At 42.6% G+C, this 21,119-nt stretch overlaps 1 protein-coding gene across 2 annotated transcripts in view; it reads right to left on the bottom strand.

Annotated features, from left to right (window-relative positions):
• Syt9 (synaptotagmin 9) overlaps positions 1-21,119 on the bottom strand; it is a 180,265-nt gene that overhangs the window by 107,009 nt on the left and 52,137 nt on the right. For both annotated transcript variants that reach the window (XR_015638115.1, NM_053324.1), the window contains 1 exon segment: positions 7,527-8,073. Coding sequence is in view for 1 of the 2 variants with exons in the window: in NM_053324.1 (NP_445776.1) it covers positions 7,527-8,073 (547 nt within the window). In the remaining variant the exon portion in view is untranslated.

Here is a 21,119-nt window from a genome sequence, read left to right as displayed (position 1 = left end):
AGATCAGAAAGACTTTCCCCAATCCCGGACTCAAAAAGTTGATCTTTAAAATGGGGTCCAATTGCTTGGCAGGAGCAGCAGGCACAGGGGACAGACAGGCAAAGCAACATATGCCACATGTGGACCAGACAGAGACCGCTGCAAAGTGACCCTGATTCCCACCCAGCTGCTATCCAGCTTCGAATCCCTGCCTGAACCTCTTAATGGCGACTCCACCTAAGGTTCCTTTGCCATATGAAGAATTCAGATGGTGGGATTTGTAGAGGTTAAACAGATGACAAAGCAAACATAATGAGTACATGGTATTCAATTACTATAGTAAAAAAAAAATTTTTTTGGAACAAGCTTCCAACAGTATAGCAGTTTCCAACATTAGGGCAAGTATTCAGAGAAACTCCTCCAGGTAAGGAGAAACACTTGGTTATAAAATCCTTCTAAGTGCACAGCAGAGCTAATGAGGCAGAAATAGAATTTTTCAGTGACAGGAACAATAGCCATGAATCCACAGAGGTGAGTAAGCCCTGGAGCTGGAGGTGAGGGAAGGGAATGAACTCTAGTGTTTAACTCCTGCCATCTACGGGACTGTGAGACAGTCCTGCCTAAAGCTACATTCCCAAAGCCTGAAGGTCACATTCTTAAAAGATAAGTGGAACAGGTGGATAGGGCACTTCATCCTGGCTTATACTTGTCCTAGAAAAAGGAGGGGAGAAAAACCTCTTTAATACAAACCACCAACAAACCAGAACTCTCAAGCTCAGAATTGAGTTTAAACTGTTCTATGTTAGCAGTACATCTTATGGACGAAATTTTGAATCACAGTTGGAGGAATGTATTTTAAATGCACATACTGCAATTTCTATAAAGTTTCAAGCAAGACAAGCCTATACTCACAAATAAAATAGCCATAAAATCTGTTGAGTTATTAGTCAATGAAAATGTCAAGGGAAAGAACCAGAGCTTCCTGGATCACAGTTGGAGCCATGAGGAACAGAATACAAAAGCAACTGCATACGGAATGGGGAAATACATACATACATACATACATACATACATACATACATACACACATCTATACATATGTATCCATAGATGTGTATAAAAGAAATGGAAAGAATATTGAGGGGGAAATATTGATCAACTAAATTAGGCTAATATGAAAATATTAGGTAATGGAAAGAAATAGCCAAGAATTTTCCAGAACTGATTCAAGAAAAGATGCTCAGATTCAGGACTATATTCTGACCAGGATAAACAAAAAAACATGCCTAATTAGCAATGTCATAACTAAGGAGGAAGTAAGCTCCAATAAAAAAAAAAGGAAAACTGACATACAAAGTAATAAATGGCAGAATAGATATTGACTTTAAAAGGAAGGAAACAATGGAATTATTGCTTCACATTGCCAAAATCAAAGTAAACCGAGAATTTTATTCACCTAAATTTTTATTCCTTGAAAAATAACCTTCAGAAAACAATCTCAAAACAAGGACACACTTGGGAGCTGTGGGTTTGGCTTCAAAACCTACGGACATCTCTAGAAACAGACAGCCTTCTTTCATACTCCTGCCTTCTTTGCTGTGAGGACTCAGAGGGAGTCTACAGCATGGAGAGAGATAAATAAACCTCAAGGCCTCTGGGGGCACTGAGGAGGAGTGAATAGAAGATCCAAAATAGTCTTCCAACAGGAGTGAGGAAGTGCAATCTCCCTTGCTTTCAGAGCAAACAAGGACAGCACACAAGCAACACTGTGTGTACCACTCATGTGCATCCATGCAGAACCCACGAGCAAACTGAACTCCGCAGCGTTTAGAGAAGACGGTGCATCAGAGCAAGGCTGGATTAATCTAGGAACATAAGATTGAATGAAGTCTAGAAAACTGATCAATGTTATTGACCATAATAGTAGATTTAAGGAGCCTCTCAGAAATCACATCATTTGAGAGAGGGACAACCATTCCCAATAGTCCTGAGGTCCGTCCACTAGGAACAGACAGAGACTTCTTATTTGGGACAGGGTTTCACTATGGAGCCTAAGTTGTGATTCTCTTACTTCAGTTTCTTCAGCACTGGAATTGATGGTGTGAGATACCATACTTGGCAGAGGGAAGCAACCTGAATATGACAAAGGCACCCACAAATACCTCTAGGAAAAACTATACTTACTCTACAGGAGTGTAAAGACAGTCTACCTAAAATATGGAACAAGTCAAAGATGCCTGAATTTATCCTGTACTTACTGTTTCACACCGTACTGGGTATCCTAGTTTGTATTTTAGTCAATAACAAAATCAAAAGGACTAAGAAACAAAAAGGCACAGACCAGAAAGTAACAAAGCCATCATAACTCCTGCATGCCTAATAACATGTAAATAACATGTAAATAACAAAGAAAACGTAGAAGCACCTATAAGAATTAAGGATTTTACAGGAAATACAAAATTTCAGTCATATACCTATAATAGTCAGAAATACTATTTTAGAAATTACCATTTAAGGTAACAAAAATGGGGAACTAAGGACAAATCTAGCAAAAGGCTGGCAAGATCTTTATGTAGAAAAACCACAAAGCCCGAAGGCAAGACTTTAACTAAAGAGCATATACATGGAAAGAGAAATGAATGGAAAGGCATAAACTTTCCTTAAACTGTCCTGTAGACTTCATACACTCCCAAACAGCCAGGGACAAACCTTTGCCCATGCTAGACAAATGCTCTACCCAACCCTTCTAGGACACACGCATGATGCACTGTCAGCGCTGTGCAGATCCATTTAAAAAATATTGTCAGTTGAATTTGAAGATGAAGAATCCCTGGGCAGACAATAGAATTACATCGGCACGTGGTTAAGACTAATTGAAAATGAAAGGGGAAAACATTATAACTTAAAAAAAACCTTTACTTTATTGTAAAATATTGATAGTTTAAGATCCCGAAAGACATAATTCTTGTTTGACAACGGAGCTCTGAAAAAATATGTGAAAAAATTAAGTTATCAGCTAAAATTAAACTAAAAGACGACTAGGCTTGCTTTTCCAGATTCTGGAATCAGAGCAATTGGCAAGGCCTGAGATTTGACAATGTTGTCAAGTAGAACCGTGGATGGAAAAGGAACCCAGAAGCAGATTCTTCCTATATGGAAACCCACAGATGTCAGAGCATGTACTGCCCTGCATATTACTGGGAAAAATGCTCCAGACAATCCCTTATTTACTTAGAAAAAATAATAAATTTGGATGTGTCATAAAGTGAACGAGATCTAATCCTCTAGTGTTATGTCAGATCAGGTGGATGGTTTGAGCAGTGGTTGGACTGATGACGTCATGAGAGTGGGGCCCGTGGTGGAAGTAGTAACCTCCTTATAAGGTTGGAGCTCGGGCTCTCTTCACCACGTGAACACAGGGAAGGCAGGGAGGGAGCCCCATCAGAAGTGACCTTTGCCAACACGCTGATTTCAGACCTCTTGGGCTGGAGAGTTATGAGAAATCAACCTCTGCTAAGCTCTCAGCCCACAGGACCTTGTAATGTAAGCCATACTGACCAACTTAAGTTGATTCTGTGTTACACGATAAAAAAATCTGTTCTAGGAAAACGAATCTATATATATTTTTTTCTATTCTTTTTTTTTTTTTTTCGGAGCTGGGGACCGAACCCAGGGCCTTGTGCTTGTTAGGCAAGCGCTCTACCACTGAGCCAAATCCCCAACCCCACGAATCTATATTTTATATACACAGAGCAAATTCCAGGACAGCCGGGCTACACAGAGAAACCCTGTCTTGAAAATCCAATATATCTATATCTATATCTGTACCTATACATACATACATATATATGTGTGTGTATATGTACATATATGTGTGTATATGCATGTGTATGCTACACAGAGAAACCCTGTCTTGAAAATCCAATATATCTATATCTATATCTGTACCTATACATACATACATATATATGTGTGTGTATATGTACATATATGTGTGTGTATATGCATGTGCATGCTACACAGAGAAACCCTGTCTCAAACATACACACACACATATATATATGTATGTATGTACATATATATATATATATATATATATATATATATGCCAAAACTTTAAAATTTCTGCCTTTCCTCCTGATATCAGGAGGCGCTCAGGATGCAGAAGCAGGAATATAATAAGTTTGAAGCCATCCTGATCTACTCTAAATAGTGAAGTTAAGACCAGCCAGGGTTACATAATGAGACCCTATCTCAAACACATAAACTTTAAGGTTTTCAACAGAAAACAAAGGAAAAATATACTCACAACATACTAAGATTTCTTAATTAAGACACAATCATGGCACTTTACAATGGAAAACTGATATATTTTATGACAATAGGTATAAGAACTATCAAAAGTCACCATTTATTCTAGACAAGTATCTCAGTGGGTAAAGGATGAGCTGCGCAAGCCTGAAGACCTGAGTTCCACTCCCAGAAGTTGGATGGTGGCATGCCTCAGACTCCTGGGGTGAGATAGGAAACAGATACAGGATTGCCCAGTAGCTCAAGGGTAGGCTAGTCTAGAATATAAAGCGCAGTAGCAAAAACAGAAGGTAATAAGGTACCAAGTTAAAATCAACTCCCTAAAGTGGTCCTCTGACCTCTACACTTGGCACATGCACATACCCATTTACCCCTCCACACACAAATAAATAAAACAGTACAACAGTAAGTCGGCACACCGCCATAAGCGGGCAGCCAACTGTAACACATATAACATAGACTTGCACACAGACTATAAAAATGACCTAGATCAACACAGGAAAAAGTCAGAAGAATATGCTGACAGCATTGCGTGTAAGAAAAGAAGCTTGAATGATAAATAAACACATAAAAAGATGGCCAATCTTGGCAGCCAAGAAGAAAGCAGTCTTATGGATACTTCACATGGACGTCCACACACACAGTAACCAGCACTGGGAGATCGAGAGCTGGTGAGAAGCTCGGTGCAGAACTCGGATAGTCACATCTCACCAGCAGGGGATCTGCTGAGGAGCCACTGTGGAAACGGCCCTATAACCACTTGGAAATGTTAAACACTTGTATCAAAGACTGTGTTATCTGTTAATCAATGGGCGGACATGAAAGTGTTCTGTTACGCTATGTAACAATGGTACCAGGCTAGGATGACTCCTTGGTTCAGTCCCTAGTACTCACATGGTGGCCCTCAACTACCTGTTACTCCAGTTCCAGGGGACTGACACCCTCTTCTGTCCTCTATAGGTACCAGATAAAAACATACATGCAAACAAAACACATTTACCCATAAAATAAAAATCAATGGATAAAATCCTTCCAGAGAGAGTGCTAACTTGTCATACGTTGAACAATGGGATGTTGTATACAATGAAAACACGCCAAGCGCGTTCACTGTACTCATCTCTATTGTTACGTGTTATAATTAATGTTGAGTGTGGAACGGCAACTCGAAGGGGGAGCCATCGACCGCAGGAACAAACTTCAACTTGCCTGTCACAATGTGAGTAAGCTCAGGGTAGTAAAAGGGACGATGGGAGAAAGTACTAGAGTGCTGTCTCATTCAGCTGGTGGGTCCACGTCTGCTCATTTAACCACCTGTTCACTGTTCCTCTGATATGTATTTTGAGCTACTGCATATAAAAGCAGAACCTTAGTGGATCTCAAACTTCTGTGCTCAGCTTCTGGACACATTAAAAAATATGACACAAATTATGAAAACAGTCCATGATTCCACTCATAGCACCTCCCCTCTCCTGTGGCTACCCAAAAGCCTGGGTAAATGTTTCTTGATGAATTGCACATTCTTCTTAACTCCTCTGCAATCCAGGATTTCCCATCAAGGATCCAGAACTCTTAGCTCTGGAAGACTTACCTCAGAGTCAGAAGGTCTCTGTAGACTGCCACTCTTTCCCTGGCCCACAGGAACATTTGTGAGGAGACCTTTTCATCAGGGACCTGCCTCATCTGGACTGTGGCCAGCCTCTGTGCATATGCTCTCTCCATAAAACCCCCAGATGCCAACTCCAGAAGGATCCCCACTGACCTTCCTGGAACTTTTCCATCTACTTTATGACTCTGCTTGCCAGAGCATTACAAAGTCTGGCTAGATGGTGTGAACAATGCTTCACTTCCTGACCCTGGACCAGACCTCGTCAGAGCTCATCATCATGGCTGAAGTTTCTATACTTACATACATCTGGTAGATGCCCACATGGGGACAGGGAGCTAATTTGGAGACACTGATATCTTGCTACAAGTAGCCTATCTATTTTGTTTGTTTAAGCCTCCTCAGTTGCCTCCCGATTTTGGCAGCTGGGATAAAAAGATAACCATTGCTCTCCCCAGGACCCATTTTTGGTTATCAAATGTTATAGCTTTTCAAGATGAAGAGGTCTGTTCCTTCCCCCAATACCACAAATCACTTCATTTTTACCAACTGATATTTTCTACAGCTTTTCTTTCTTCCAGATGTGAAGATGGAGGCCACCACGACCTTGGCCACATTTTCCCACCTAGATACCCTGATGAAGCTGCACAAGGACTTAGGGTATGCAGGGAGAGCCACTAATGGGTAAGGAAGTTCCTAGCTCATGAATGTGCTGGAGGCTACTTGTAGAAATCTGGGGGTCCTCTTCTTCAGCAGAGATAGTCTTTGATTCACTCAAGGCCTAATCCCAGTTGGATCAGTGCCGGAGTTGGATAAAGATGGTGATGCCAAGATGAAGTAGGCAATAGCCTTAAGAGAACACACCAAGAGTCACCTCAGGGAATCTGACCGGGAGAAAGAAACGCACAGCTTTGAAAGCATCAGTCCCCCACCCACCCCTAGAAAGTCCAGTTTTCCTCAGTCTGGAGCTTAAGTGGGGAGTAACGAGGTTGTAAATGGAGTAAAAACATCTCATGGGATCCCCTTGTTTGAAATGTGAACATGGCTATAGATGATCTCTGCCTCTTCTCCTAAGCCTGACATGAGATCTGACCTTCTCTAGATCAGTTTTGCTATCTTTTCAGACTGACTTCCTTACAATTTTAATTTATGACGTTTACATTTGGAATTCCGATGCTAACTCTCCTCAACCACGCCCAAGCTCAGGGTTAAAATGAGGATCTGACCCTGGAAACACTTTTGAGTCCATAGGCAGCCCAGGCAAGTACTTGGTGGTGTCAGTCAGGCAATGGACTTCAGCTGTAGAATACAGGGAACAGATGCCATGACTCAAGCTAGCACAAACTGGAAACAGCTCTCAAGAAAATGGTATGAGGAGTAATAGAGGACAGCCACGAAAGAAGAAAGGCGAGAAAGGGATTCCTTAATAGTTTTAGCAAATTATTCTTGTATATATCAGAGTTAATGCTGTCAAAACCCCATCCCTCAAAAGATACAGAGAGCTTCTAAGTAACAGAATTAATGCATCAATGTGAATTTTATAGTTTGTTCCCAAATAACACATATAAGCAGTCTGTTTCTGTGGAAACAAAGAAGCAACTCCCTCACCCCAATGAAGGAATACTAGACTCACGTTGGTGACATACTCGATATCCTTCCAAAGGATGCACTCCCTGGGGAAGTCAGCCAAGTCGAAGAAGTGGTCCACCACCACTTGACCAATCAAGTCATGGCGAGAGAACCTGTCAAAGTCATACACGGAGAAGTGAAGCTTCCGAGCTTCAAGGTCATTGTAGTGCACAGGAAATAAAAACACCTCGTCAAACACAGGGTTCAGGGTCTTCCTGTGAACCTTAGTCTGGTGTTTTGTTTTCCGGTCAGGAAGCAAGTAGATCTTGACATAAGGATCTGACGTCCCAGAGAAGTCCTTGGCGGGCAGATTGACGGCTTTGTGGATCTTCACGATGAGCTGTTCCAAGTCGCAGTCGTATTTTAAGATGAAGTTCAGTTTCCCGCAGGCTTTGCTGTTACTTCTCCTCCCATCGTCGTTGTCCAGTGACCTCTGTTTATATAACTCTGGCTTAATTCTACCAATCCCAGTCAACTGCTCCTGCCTCTGAAGCTGTTGGATATTAAAGTCCGGGTTTGACAGGTTGAGTTGTCTTCGGATTGAGTTATGCCTTAAACGAAGAGCAAGACACAGCAGAGTTATAACCTCATTAGCTGCCCATCTTTCAGAACCCTGTGTCTCGAATGTTGGCGCTCTGCTGTATTTTAGAAGAGCTTATGTGTGTGGCTCCTTTCTTTCTTTTCAGCCTAAACTCAGAATGCTTATCATGTGGGTAATGTGAGTAAAGCTGCTCCTAAGAGCTTGAGGCTTAAAACTGAGGCCTGGGATCAGACAATGAACTTACGGAACATGTGACCCAAGAGCTTTCAGGGTTTGCAGGCACTTTCTAGATGGTCTAATGTGCATTAAGGCCTATCCAGCTGGTAGAATACCAAGATTTGCATGAACAAGCTCCTTTAAGAAGGCAATTATTCATCTTTAGATAATATCCTCAAACCGAAAAGGTAGGCTATGTGTTGTGTTAGAAAGAGAGCATCTTTCTCAAGCTAGGTGTGGTGGCTGGTACCCATAATTCTAGCACAAGGAGGCAGATATGAAAAGATTACCACTGAGTTCAAAGCCAGCCTAAGCTGCAGAGTGAGACCCACCTTTAAAAACCAAACCAAATTACATGAAAATTTCAACCACTAGCTTATAGCTTTATCAAGACACAATTTTTTGCTGGTTCAGATAAAACTATTTCATGGCAGGAATATAGGTTTTACTGTTGTAAATAGTTATGGGATTGGGGTGTCTGCTTGCAATGTGTTGGTTGTGACTAGTTGCCTGTATTAGCACAGAGACTCTGTTTTCTGTTGTTCCTCATGGGTAGTCAACAATCAAGTTTCTCTCTAAAAATCTATTTGTGTGTGTGTGTGTGTGTGTGTGTGTGTGTGTATCTGTATGTGTGTGTCTGTGTGTCTGTGTGTCTGTGTCTGTAGGTGCCCACCAAAGCCAGAGGAGAGGGTGTTATACACTCTGAGCTAGACTATACTGAGCCACCCAATATGGGTGCTGGGAATCAAATTCTAGTCTTCTGAAAGAGCAACAAGTGAGGCTTCACTTCTGAAATAAATATTGTTGACAAAAAAATTTAAAGAGGAGCTATCATAAATTACAAATGATAAATTAAGGAAGGTTAGATACTATTAACAGCAAATCAGACTTTGCTAATGGAGTCAAGTCTTCACCCATAAGCTTTGAGATAGAAGTTTCTCTAATGTTCTCTTTAAATCCTGTCTCATCTGAGTAGGTTGTCATAAGGAAAAAGAAGCTGTCATTACACAGAAGGCTAGTTATTTGTTTAACTGCTTTTTTACGTGGTGTTAGGAAGTGAGCCCAGGGCCTCCCACATACTACAAAATGCTCCACTAACTGAATTCTAACATCACAGCTTTCTCTTTTACTTTTCACTTCGAGATAAGATATCACAAAATTTCCCTGGATGTTCTTACACTCAGTCCATCCAAGCCCTGAACTCGTGATCCTCCTGCTTGAGCCTCTACTAGTCCTACTAGCTGGCTAATTTGCACTAACAGCTCAGAGTAAGGCTGTACCAAAGATTACTTTTCTTGTTTCTAACTCAGAGTACATGGTCTGTATGCTAAATAGTCAGTCAATAACCTGAATTAAAACTGTCTCTAGTGGAAAGTGACACGAACAGCAGAGCTGTCTCTGAGGGACTGGTGAATACTAGAAAAGGCAGAGTACATTTCCTTTCCTTTCCTTCCTTGAGACTTATAAAAAAGTCATGGGAACATGGGATTTACAGACCCAAAATATGTTTGAAATTCTCCTTTTTATAGCTCAGATGTTGTCATGCTGAACATCCCTATTCATCCTCAAATAGCCTCCCGATCACTAATCACCCATATAGTACCTCAAGATTGCTGTTATTGACTGTCACTTGTAATTTTCATACTCAACACAGTCCACACCAAGCAGACATATTCCAGGTACCAAGATTTCTGGATGTAAAGAGACTGTGCAGTCTGAAGGTGGCTGCTGCAGATTCTAATTCCTTCCAGAGAAATTCACAGCGTTAAAGTTTCTTGGTATCTAATGATTTAGGGGAGGTCAGAAAGGTAGGAAATGCTTTTAAAGGATGAAACAGGCTATCCATTAGTCATCAGGCCATCCCCTCACTCAGAAGTCCAGCCACTGTGGAGCTAGAACAGAGCTTTACACTTATTCTGCTGGGCTCTGTGTGTGAGAGGGAATGGCACAGAGCAGCAAGCACCGTGCCTTAGACAGAAACCGGAAGGGGAGGTGGTGCCAGCTCCACCTCTCCCTACTAATCATCTTTCTTTTCAAGTTAGATACAGAGGTTCATACTTCAGTCAAGCCATTCTATACCATTCCGGCTAAGGAGTGGTTAGTACTACTAACAGGTCATCGTGTAGACCATTTTAGGTGCTCTTTAGTTAGTGGTACTGTTTCTGTAATAAAAGTGCATTCTTGATAGCCACTGGTTGTGTCCTTGGATGTGGTGAGTTCAATCCTCAGCATGACCTAAAGCTGGGTATGGTGGTGCATGCCTGTCATCCTGTTACTCAGGAGGTAGAGGTTAGGAAGCTCATAAATTCAAGATCATCCTTGGTTATGTGGCAAGTTAGAGGCCATGAGGTCCCTTCTCAGAGACAGCCATTCAGTGCTTGTATTCAGAACCGGATTCTGATTGAGCAACAATCCTGTGTCTATAATCAGCACTGGGCCCAGTCCCGGTAGATACGTTCTAAACAGACTGCAGAACAGGTTACCTTCATGTTGTCAGTTCTGGCTGTCGATTCAACACAGCAAAAGTCTGTCTGAAGAACTAACCTACGGAACACATTTTAATTTAAATTTAAGATAAATGGAATTGGCTACTTAGCAATGGAACATATTCTGTTTAACACGTTTCCTTGGACACGAAATCTGGGAGAGATTAGTATTACACGTTTGGCTCTTCGGACTGCCAAAGGTAGAGGGAGTGGGCCAGAGAAGGCATTATGGAGAGATCTGTACTTCAAAGGCAGAAGCGTAATCTCATTCTCTGAGAATCTGTACAGGAAGTCCCTTATTTCAAGTTCCAAAGCAAATTCAGTCAGTAAAATGCTTGCCCTGAACATACTAGAACCTGATGCTGTGATTCAGCAGAGTTAAGAGCATTGGCTGCTCTTGCAGAGGATCTCTGCTTGATTCCTAACATCCACATGGCGGCTAACAACCTTCTGTAACTCCAGTTGCAGGGCATACAACACCCGCTGTGACTTCTTCAGGTGGCAGGCGTGCATGTAGTGCAGCACATATATACAAACAACATACACAAACAAACGCAACATATACAAACAAAACACAAAACACTAACACTCATAAAGTAGGTAAATAATCTAAAATTAAATAAATTAAAAAGTAGAAAAAGAACTGAGTTCAATCAGCAGAACCTTTAATGTGTGTGTGTATGTGTGTATGTGTGTGTGTGTGTGTGTGTGTGTGTGAGAGAGAGAGAGAGAGAGAGAGAGAGAGAGAGAGAGAGAGAGAGAGAAATAAAATCTGGGTATGACAAGCACATATTTGTAATCCCAGCGTGGGGAAGGTGGAGATGATAAGTATATCCCTGGGGCTCACTGGCCATGCAGCCTGCCTGCTTGGTGAGTTCCAGACCAAGGAGGGATCCTGTCTCATAAGAAGAGATGGTAGCACTGCCTGAACAACAGTTGTCCTCTGACCTATACATAGGTCGGCATGTGCACACATGCACACACACACATACATATAATAAATATTCTAAAAATCAATCACATGTATGAATATTAGACAACAGTTTTACACGTTACTTCAGTTCTACTAAAATGTCTCCCCAGAATTACTAATGAGAAAACAGTAAAGTAAAAAAGCAAAGAGTAGGGGTTGGGGATTTAGCTCAGTGGTAGAGCGCTTGCCTAGGAAGCGCAAGGCCCTGGGTTCGGTCCCCAGCTCCAGAAAAAAAAAAAAAAAAAAAAAAAAAAAAACCAAAAAAAAAAAAAAAAAAAAAGCAAAGAGTATAACCTGGGCATGACAGTTCTTCTCCGCCTGGGCCTTGTTCCAGGGGACAGTGAGAGTTTATTGACATTGTGTGTCTGTGTGTGTGTGTGTGTCTGTGCGTGCAAGTGTGTCTATCCCTGTTACATATGTGTCTCCACTTCTCTGTATGTGGTGCACAAGCATAGCTCTGTGTGTCTCTGTGTGTGCATGTGTGTCTGTGTGTCTTTGCAGCACACACATAGAATAGAGAAGTCCAAAAGTCAGAAAACCAGTGTAACTCACAACTTCCTGCATAACTATTAGATAGCACTCTCTGTGCTGAGGAAATCAGAGCAGGGAGGCTGCACCTAGGACTCAAGGGAGACAAAGAGGTAGAGAAAATGCAAAATCATTATCTCATAGCTCTCATGGGTTACTCAGATATAGAAGAAAAGGCAAGTAAAAGAAGCAAGACAGAGACCAGGGCTACACTGGGTGCAGTGGTTCTGAATGGTCTCCAGTGCAGTATACAAGATGGTCCCCAGGGAGGGTCTGGAATTCTAATGTCTCTGAGTGACACTGTGACACTGAATGACTGTGGTAAGGAAGAATTTGTCTAAAACATAGTATGCTACTTTCTGAGTCGGGGTGGGAAGTCCTATACGCCCAGGATTTAATCTACACAATGAATGAAAAGAGGTAAGGGAGAGATTGTTCCCAGGCTAAAAGCACTTGTTGCTCTGGCAGAGGATCCAGTGAAGCTCCTAGCATCCACGTTGTAACTCACAACCGTCTAACTCCAATTCCAGGGGAGCCAACACCCTCTTCTGGTGTCTGTTGGTACCACACATGTGTACAGTGCTAATATACATGGAAGCAAACATTCATGACATAAAATAAAATAATCTAAATCTACAAAAAATGAAACACATATACATGCATGTGTATACATGTATGTGTATACACATGCATATACACACACATAAACACGTACACACATACACACACACAGGAAAAGGCAAATTCCAAGAACAATGGGTCAAGAAATTCAAAGACACCATGTTCTATAATAATCCATACCCTAGTGCTGACTCTAAGAAGATGGCTGCCAAGATTGCAGCTTTCTGGTTTCTCCAGGTCATTATCTCAGGGTCAGAAGATGCTTCTTTTCATGGGGAAGTCAAGGAAAAGAGCTTAAAAGACTGTCCTGGGCTACCCCAGACCTGTGTTCAATCTGGAAGAAGTCTGGGTTCAAAGATACTTAACATCAAAGATCTCAACATAAAACCAGATACACTAAATCTAATAGAAGAGAAAGTGGGAAATAGCCTTGAATACATTGGTATAGAAGACAATTTCCTGAATAGAACACCAATAGTTCTAAGATCAACAACTGATAAAAGAGACTCAGAAATTGAAAAGCTTCTTTCTGTAAGACAAAAGACACCATCAATAGGACAAAATGACAGCCTACAGATTGGGAAAAGATCATCACTAACCCTACATCCGTCAGAGTGCAATATCCAAAATATATAAAGAACTCAATAAATTAGACACCAACAATCCAAATCATGCCATTTAAACATAGGGTACAGAGTTAAACAGAGAATTTTCAACAGAGGAATCTCAAATGGCTGAGAAGCACTTAAAAATGTTCAATGTCTGTAGATCTCTCCTGAAAGACACAGCCAGAATACGGCAAATACATAGGCGAATGCCAGCAGCAAACCACTGAACTAAGAATGGGACCCTGTTGAAGGAATCAGAGAAAGGACTGGTTGAGCTTGAAGGGGCTCAAGACCCTATATGAACAACAATGCCAACCAACCAGAGCTTCCAGGGACTAAGCCACTACCCAAAGACTGACCCTGGGCTCCAACCTCATAGGTAGCAATGAATAGCCTAGGAAGGGCACCAGTGGAAGGGAAGTGGTCCTGCTAAGACTGAACCCCCAGTGAACGTGATTGTTGGGGGGAGGGCAGTAATGGGGGGAGGATGGGGAAAGGAACACACAAATAGAAGGGGAGGGGGAGGAGTTAGGGGATGTTGGCCTGGAAACTGGGAAAGGGAATAACAATTGAAATGTAAAGAAGAAATACCCAATTTAATAAAGATGGAGAAAAAAATGTTCAATGTCCTTTGTCATCAATGAAATGCAAATCAAAATGACTGAGATTTCTTTCTGTGCCCATCAGAATGGCTAAGATCAAAAAACTCAAGAGACAGCATATACTGGTGAGGGTTAGAACAAGGGAAGCACTCCTCCATTGCTAGTGGGAATGAAAACTGGTGAAATTACTTTGGAAATAACTAGGAATAGTTCTACCTCAAGATCCAGCTATACCACTACTGGGCATATAACCTAAAGATGCCACCACAAGACAACAGGGACATTTACTCAACTATGCTCACAGAAGCTTTATTCGTAATAGCCAGAAGCTAGAAACAACCCTGGTGTCCCTCAACTTAAAGGTGGCCCATACATATACAGCCACCCAATTGGACAAGATGGATGAAGCAAAGAAGTGCAGACCGACAGGAGCCGGATGTAGATCGCTCCTGAGAGACACAGCCAGAATACAGCAAATACAGAGGCGAATGCCAGCAGCAAACCACTGAACTGAGAATAGGTCCCCCGTTGAAGGAATCAGAGAAAGAACTGGAAGAGCTTGAAGGGGCTCGAGACCCCAAAAGTACAACAATGTCAAGCAACCAGAGCTTCCAGGGACTAAGCCACTACCTAAAGACTATATATGGACTGACCCTGGACTCTGACCCCATAGGTAGCAATGAATATCCTAGTAAGAGCACCAGTGGAAGGGGAAGCCCTGGGTCCTGCTAAGACTGAACCCCCAGTGAACTAGACTATGGGGGGAGGGCGGCAATGGGGGGAGGGATGGGAGGGGAACACCCATAAGGAAGGGGAGGGGGGAGGGGGATTTTGCCCGGAAACCGGGAAAGGGAATAACACTTGAAATGTATATAAGAAATACTCAAGTTAATAAAAAAAAAATGTTTAAAAAAAAAAGAGTGGATAAAGAAAATGTGGAACATATACACAATGGAATATTATTCAGCTATTAAAAACAAGGACGTCATGAATTTGCAGGCAACTGGATGGAACTTGAGAATATCATCCTGAGTGAGGTAACCCAGAGGCAGAGAGACATGCGTGGTATGTACTCAGTTATAAGGAGACATTAGCCATCAAGTACAGGATAACCATGCTACAAGCCATGCACCAAAGAAACTGAGTAGTAAGGAGGTCCCAAGGGAGGATACAAGAATCTCACTTAGAAGTGGAAACTGAATAGCCATTGAAGATGGATGGAGGGAACTGTGTGGTGGTGGGGGAACAGGGATAGCCATCAGGTGTGGGGAGAGGGAGGCAGGAGAGGGCTGGGAGAACGGAAATTGGCAGTGGGAGGGGGCATCTCTGGTGATGAACTGGAGGCCTCGGAGTAGGGATGAAACTGGTAGTCTATGAGAGTGACCCTAGTTGAGATTCCTACTAGAGGGGGATATAGAGACTGAAGTGGGCACCTCCTATAGCCAGGCAGACCCTCCAGAGGAGAGAGGGGGACACCAATTCACCCACAAAACCTTCAACCATAAATCTGTCTTGCCTATAAGATGTGCATGGATAAAGACGGAGCAGAGACTGAGGAAACAGCCAACCAAAGACTGCACCCATCCCATGTAAAAGAGTCTGAGACCCATCCCATGTAAAAGAGTCAACCTCTGACACTATTAATGATACTCTGCTATAGTTGCAGACAGGAACCTAGCATAATTGTCTCCTGGGAGGCTTCATCTAACAGTAGATGGGGTAGATGCAAAGACCCACATGTAAACATCGGGTGGAGCCCAAGGAGTCTTATGGAAGAGTGGGGGAGAGAAGTGAGCAAGTCAGAGGGGGTCAAGGATACCACAAGAAGACCCAGAAGGTCAACTAACCTGGGCCCCTCATAGAGCCTGGGCCGCCACCGGAGAGCATGCAGGAGCTGGACCTAGATCTCTCTACACATTAGTAGCAAGTTAGAGCTTGGACTTGGTATGGATGGGGTTAGGGGAGGTGGGAAGCTGTCTAGGTCTCTGTTCTCTGCCATTGGATCCTTTTCCCCCTACCTGGACTGCCTGCTTGGGCCTCAGTGAGAGATGGCATGCCTAGTCTTGTTGGAACTAGACATCCCAGGGTAGGGTGGTACCGGGGGGTGGGGGGCTCTCCTTTCTCTAAGAAGAAGGGGAGGAAGTAATAGGGGAAAGAGATTTGTAAGGGTGGGACTGGGAAGAAAGGAGGAGGGGGCTTGTGACTGGGATGTAAAGTGAATAAAAAATAAATAAAATTATTTTTAAAAGATATTTAACACAGTTTGTAGAGCACTTTTCCCTTGCACACTTTCATGTCTGAAGGATTCTGAGCCATGGACTCAATCCCATCCCCAGGGCAGGATGGGAAAGGACATGGGAAGAAGCCCAAGGGCAAAGGGGCTTTTCTTCCTTCCCTTTTCTCTAAAGTAAATTAACCAGTTCCATCTCTAGGATAAGCCCCTGAAGCATCAACCCCAGCACCAATCATTTCCATTAGATCCTAAGAAAGGAGAAAGGATTTACTGCAGTTCTCAACAGATGAGAATGTGGACAGACAGACAACCGGTGGACTAAGAGGTGAAGAAAACCAAACAGTCTAATCCAGGTCTTGAAGTTAACAACTGGCCCAGTAGGGAAAGTCACAATTCTATAGGGTTTCTAGGGCACAAGGGTGGGGATTCTTACAGGCTAGAGAGTCTGGGAAGAGATAGAATAAAAAGGCTCTGGCCCAGGACACTTTTATGGAAGAGATGAAATTTGAGCCTCTTTGTCCCATCTGTATTCTTTTCTAAAATGATACTGGGGATTTCAATAGGAAAACAACTGAATTTCCATCATGGTCCAATCTCTCTAAAGGACGTTCCGCCAAACCCCCCTACTAAGCCTCCTGTGTCTAGCATCCGGTGCTTAGGACCCCCAACATGCCTTCCATTTCAGGTTTCCTGTGTACCCAGGGACAAGTACACATTCAATCCCATTCTCCTCTGAGACTCTCTGTGATAGAGAAAAGAGAGTTGGCTTGTTCACAGCCAAACAGACAAGGGTTGTCCTGAACAGGGGGAGACACAGGCACATGCTGCAAGGGAAGGAGGAAGTGGCGATCTGAGGCTGTGGGGGCTTCTCTCAAGAGTGAGGTGAAGTAGGAGTCTGCTTGGAAGCAGCAGAGGAGGTGGGTTAAGTGCAACTAGATACACAGACGTGTGGCTTGTTCACTCTTACCAGTTCCCAAGCCACCTTGGTGCCACTTTCAAATACATTTCCCTTTCTTAGTAGCTCTTAACAATAATCTCTTTCCATTCCCAGCTGCACTGGGATTACATATATAGGACTGAATTAGTCCTCCATTGACCGGTCCCATGGATCTTCAGTATGCCTACCAGAAAAACCTCTGTGAAGGACTTGAATGTTCCAATCTGAATGATTGGTGCTCTTCTTTGCGGCCTTTGAGGGGAGGGATATGTTTTCTTTGCCTATTTAAAAAAATACTGGTACCCAGTACAGAATTTTCCACACAGCAGATGCTTAATACACATGTTTAGAGTAAATACATTACTGCCATGGATGTAACAGCTTCTCATAATTAAGATACTAGTCAGTAAACATGCATTTAAATATAACTTCAGGGACTGGAGAGATGGCTCAGTGGTTAAGAGCACTGACTGCTCTTCCGCAGGTGCTGAGTTCAATTCCCAGCAACCACATGGTGTCTCACAACCATCTGTAATGGGATCTGATGCCCTCTTCTGGTGTGTCTGAAGTCAGCGACAGTGTGTTCACATATATAAAAAAACAATTTAAAAAATATATAACTTCAGGGTTCCATGGGAATTCAGAGAGGTCTAGGTAACTTCTATTTTCAAACTTATCCACTTATTAAAATCTAAAGGAATAAATATAAGAGTAATACGAACACTTTTTGTTCTCAGTACAAAAATAGGGCTTAATAGAAACCTGCCACTCAGGGCTGGGGATACAGCTTAATGACAGACAGAGCATTTACCTAGTGTGAGACTCTGGGTTTTATCCCAGACGCAAATATAAGACTATCCACACTGAGCTATGACATCAGCCTCAGTACTCTTTGCTGGGGATCCAAAGGTGAAGGCTGGTGGTTTTCCTCATCTTCAGTCCGTCAGTGCATTGCCATGACTGTGCGGATTGCTTACCTCAGAGATAAGGTCAAAAGGTCTATGTGGGAGGCTCTTAATAAATGTGAGTGCCTTTCCACCAGCCTCACACCGTTATAGGCCTTACATAGTCTATATAATTCTGACCTTTTGCCACTCTTGTCAGAGAATAAGAGAAATGTGGCCTGCTGCTGGCCAGTATATTCTGTCAGCCATTCACAGAAGAAAGTTTGCCATTCCTGGAACTGTACCAAGGACTAGACACAGGAAAAGAAACAAAATAGACATGGGCCTTTTTGCTTACAGAACAGTCTAGAGGAAAGTGCTGGAACAAAGCAAACAAAGGATGATTTGGAAACAGTTGAATGCTATGAAGGAGTGGTGACAACAGAACCTGAGGTGGGAGGCAGTAGAGCTGTGGTCCTCAACCTTCCTACTACTGCGTTCCTGTAACACAATTTTTCATGTTGTAGTGACCCCCAACCATGAAGTTTTTTCATTCTACTTCATAACTGTAATTTTGCTACTGAGAAGAATCAATGCAAACATCTGATGTGCTGGATATCTGATATGTGACACCTGTGAACAGCTCATTTGAACCCCCAAAGGGGTGGTGATCCGCAGGTTGAGAACAGCTGCAGTAGAGGATAGAACATTCCTGCGGTGGGGTGTCTGAGAGCCCTGAGCAGAGATTAGGCTAGGACATTAACATTGCCACAGCAAGTAAGAAGGGTCAGAATGGAAGGAACAGCAATTGTGGCTGACAGAACAAACATCCTGACTTTAGGCAAGAAAGGACTCAGACACTGCAGGGAGCCAAGGAGGCAAGGGTAGGAGCTCAGTGTAGAGAGATTTCTGCTGAGTCCAAGTGAATGAACCTCTAGAGTTGGGCACCGTGTCGGCCCCAGCACAAGAGGAAGTTATGCCATAGATGCAGGGCCTTCACCGAGATGAGGAGAAGGAGTTGCGGTGTGACCAGTTGTTATTTAGGCAAGAAACTTGAGGCTTAAATAAACTTGGACCTTCATCACAAGGCATGACTCACAAAACAGAATAGACAGAATTTTGGGTTCCTTCTACTTCAGGGGTCTGGGAAGTTTCATATATTTAAGGTTTCTTAGAAAGCTCTAATATTAAAAAAATTCTGATAAACGTTAAGATTCCCCAATTTAGGCAATGTTGGAATTAAACCTTGGATGGTTGGTGGTAGTGAATAAGATAGACTGGTGGTTTACAACTCCCCAGGGAAAGAGCACCCATGACACACTCTCTCCCTCTCCTCTTCCCTGTGTGTGCGCGCGTGTACACATTCTAACAAAACGCTTGCTAATGAATTTGAGGATAAGTGTATGATACACTGCTAGACAAAGATATGCATTTCCAGGAAGAACCCATGGAACTAGTTAGTAGTAATTTAGGTGTGATTGGTTTAAATACACAATAATGCAAATTGTTAATACTGGGTCAAGTGCAGGCGAAAAGCATTTAAATTGCTAATGGCAGTTCAGCCGTTACTGAACCCAATTTTCACTGTTTGGAAGATAATTTGATTGCATATCTTCAAGTCTAAAATAATCTGAATATAAAATGCGCTTTAGGGGATTAGTCCTTTATTATTCTCCTTTTTATTTCTACCGAATTTCCACAAATCTATGGTGAAACCAACAATGAATTTTCTCTTTTAAATACATTTCTTTATACATAGCCTATGTTAATATTTCTATGATAAATGCTGTAATAATTACAGAGATATCATTGATAGCAGTTTGCTAGAGTTATAGGGCAGGAAGCACAGATCAAATCCAATGAGAACCTTGTCTTTGATCTTCTCTCATACATTATTACATCCTGACTGCCGTTTCCCCTCACTCCCCTCTCCCCATCCCTCCCCTACCCCTACTACCCCTCTCCCTCAGAACCTCCACATTCCACCCCACCCCCCTCAGAAAAGATCAGGCTTCCCATGAGCATCACCCAGACACAGAGTAACAACCTACAAGATTAGACACACACCATCCCATCAAGACTGGGCAAGGCAACCCAGTAGAGGGAACGGGGTCCCACACGTAGGCAAAGGAGTCAGGGACAACCTCTACCCCACTGTTAGGATTTCCACAAGAATGGCAAGCTACTCAGCCATAACATACATGAAGATCAGATGCAGGCCACACCAATCAGATGAATAGCGAGTCGGGAGACCATTTGTATCACTCTGTGTCTGAGAATTCAGACAGGAGCAATCGGGTTGCAGAACAGAAGCAGCTGAGACACCTTGAGGAGTGACCGTATGAAAGGCTCTGAGCCTTGGGGGCGGGGGGGCACTGAAAAGATCTTATTAGAAGTCTGTGCCACTGTGTGGACTCTAGTCATCTGAAGAGAAATCCTACTGATAAAATCTGAGGACTTCCTGGAAGTCAAATGGCAGACAAGCAGCCACTTCCTTAAGAAGGACTACTTAAGTTTTGCTCTTTGATTTAGAACTAGAAATAATACTAAAATAAGTTTCTGGAGGAAAACAAAACTAAACTGTCATAATCTATCACACTTACTGTGAATGAGCAGTCTCTAGGATAAAGTTCATTATCATTCCTCTTTCTAGAGAATAGAAAGATCTTTTATAAAACCCGAACTGTGCTCATATTTAAAATAATAACAACAACTGCACGTTACTCCTCTGGCTAGAACACGAGTAAATACTTTCACTTTAAAAAGGCTGATTCCTGTGTCTTTTTTCCCTGAAATATCTTACTAAAATTAGGTTTTCTATCCAGTGACTAGAACAGGTTGCTTAACCTCAGATTAACCTTTGCACAGCCTTCGCATTTTGGAGGTGTGCCTCTACCTCGGCATCCAACCTCGGCATCCAACCTCGGCATCCTGGGAGAGCTACATTTCAACAGCAGCGGCAATGAAA

The sequence above is a fragment of the Rattus norvegicus genome, chromosome 1, assembly GCF_021556685.1.
Source record: "Rattus norvegicus strain SHRSP/BbbUtx chromosome 1, alternate assembly SHRSP_T2T, whole genome shotgun sequence".
NCBI lineage: Eukaryota > Metazoa > Chordata > Mammalia > Rodentia > Muridae > Rattus > Rattus norvegicus.
This window is presented reverse-complemented; position numbering and strand designations above follow the sequence as displayed.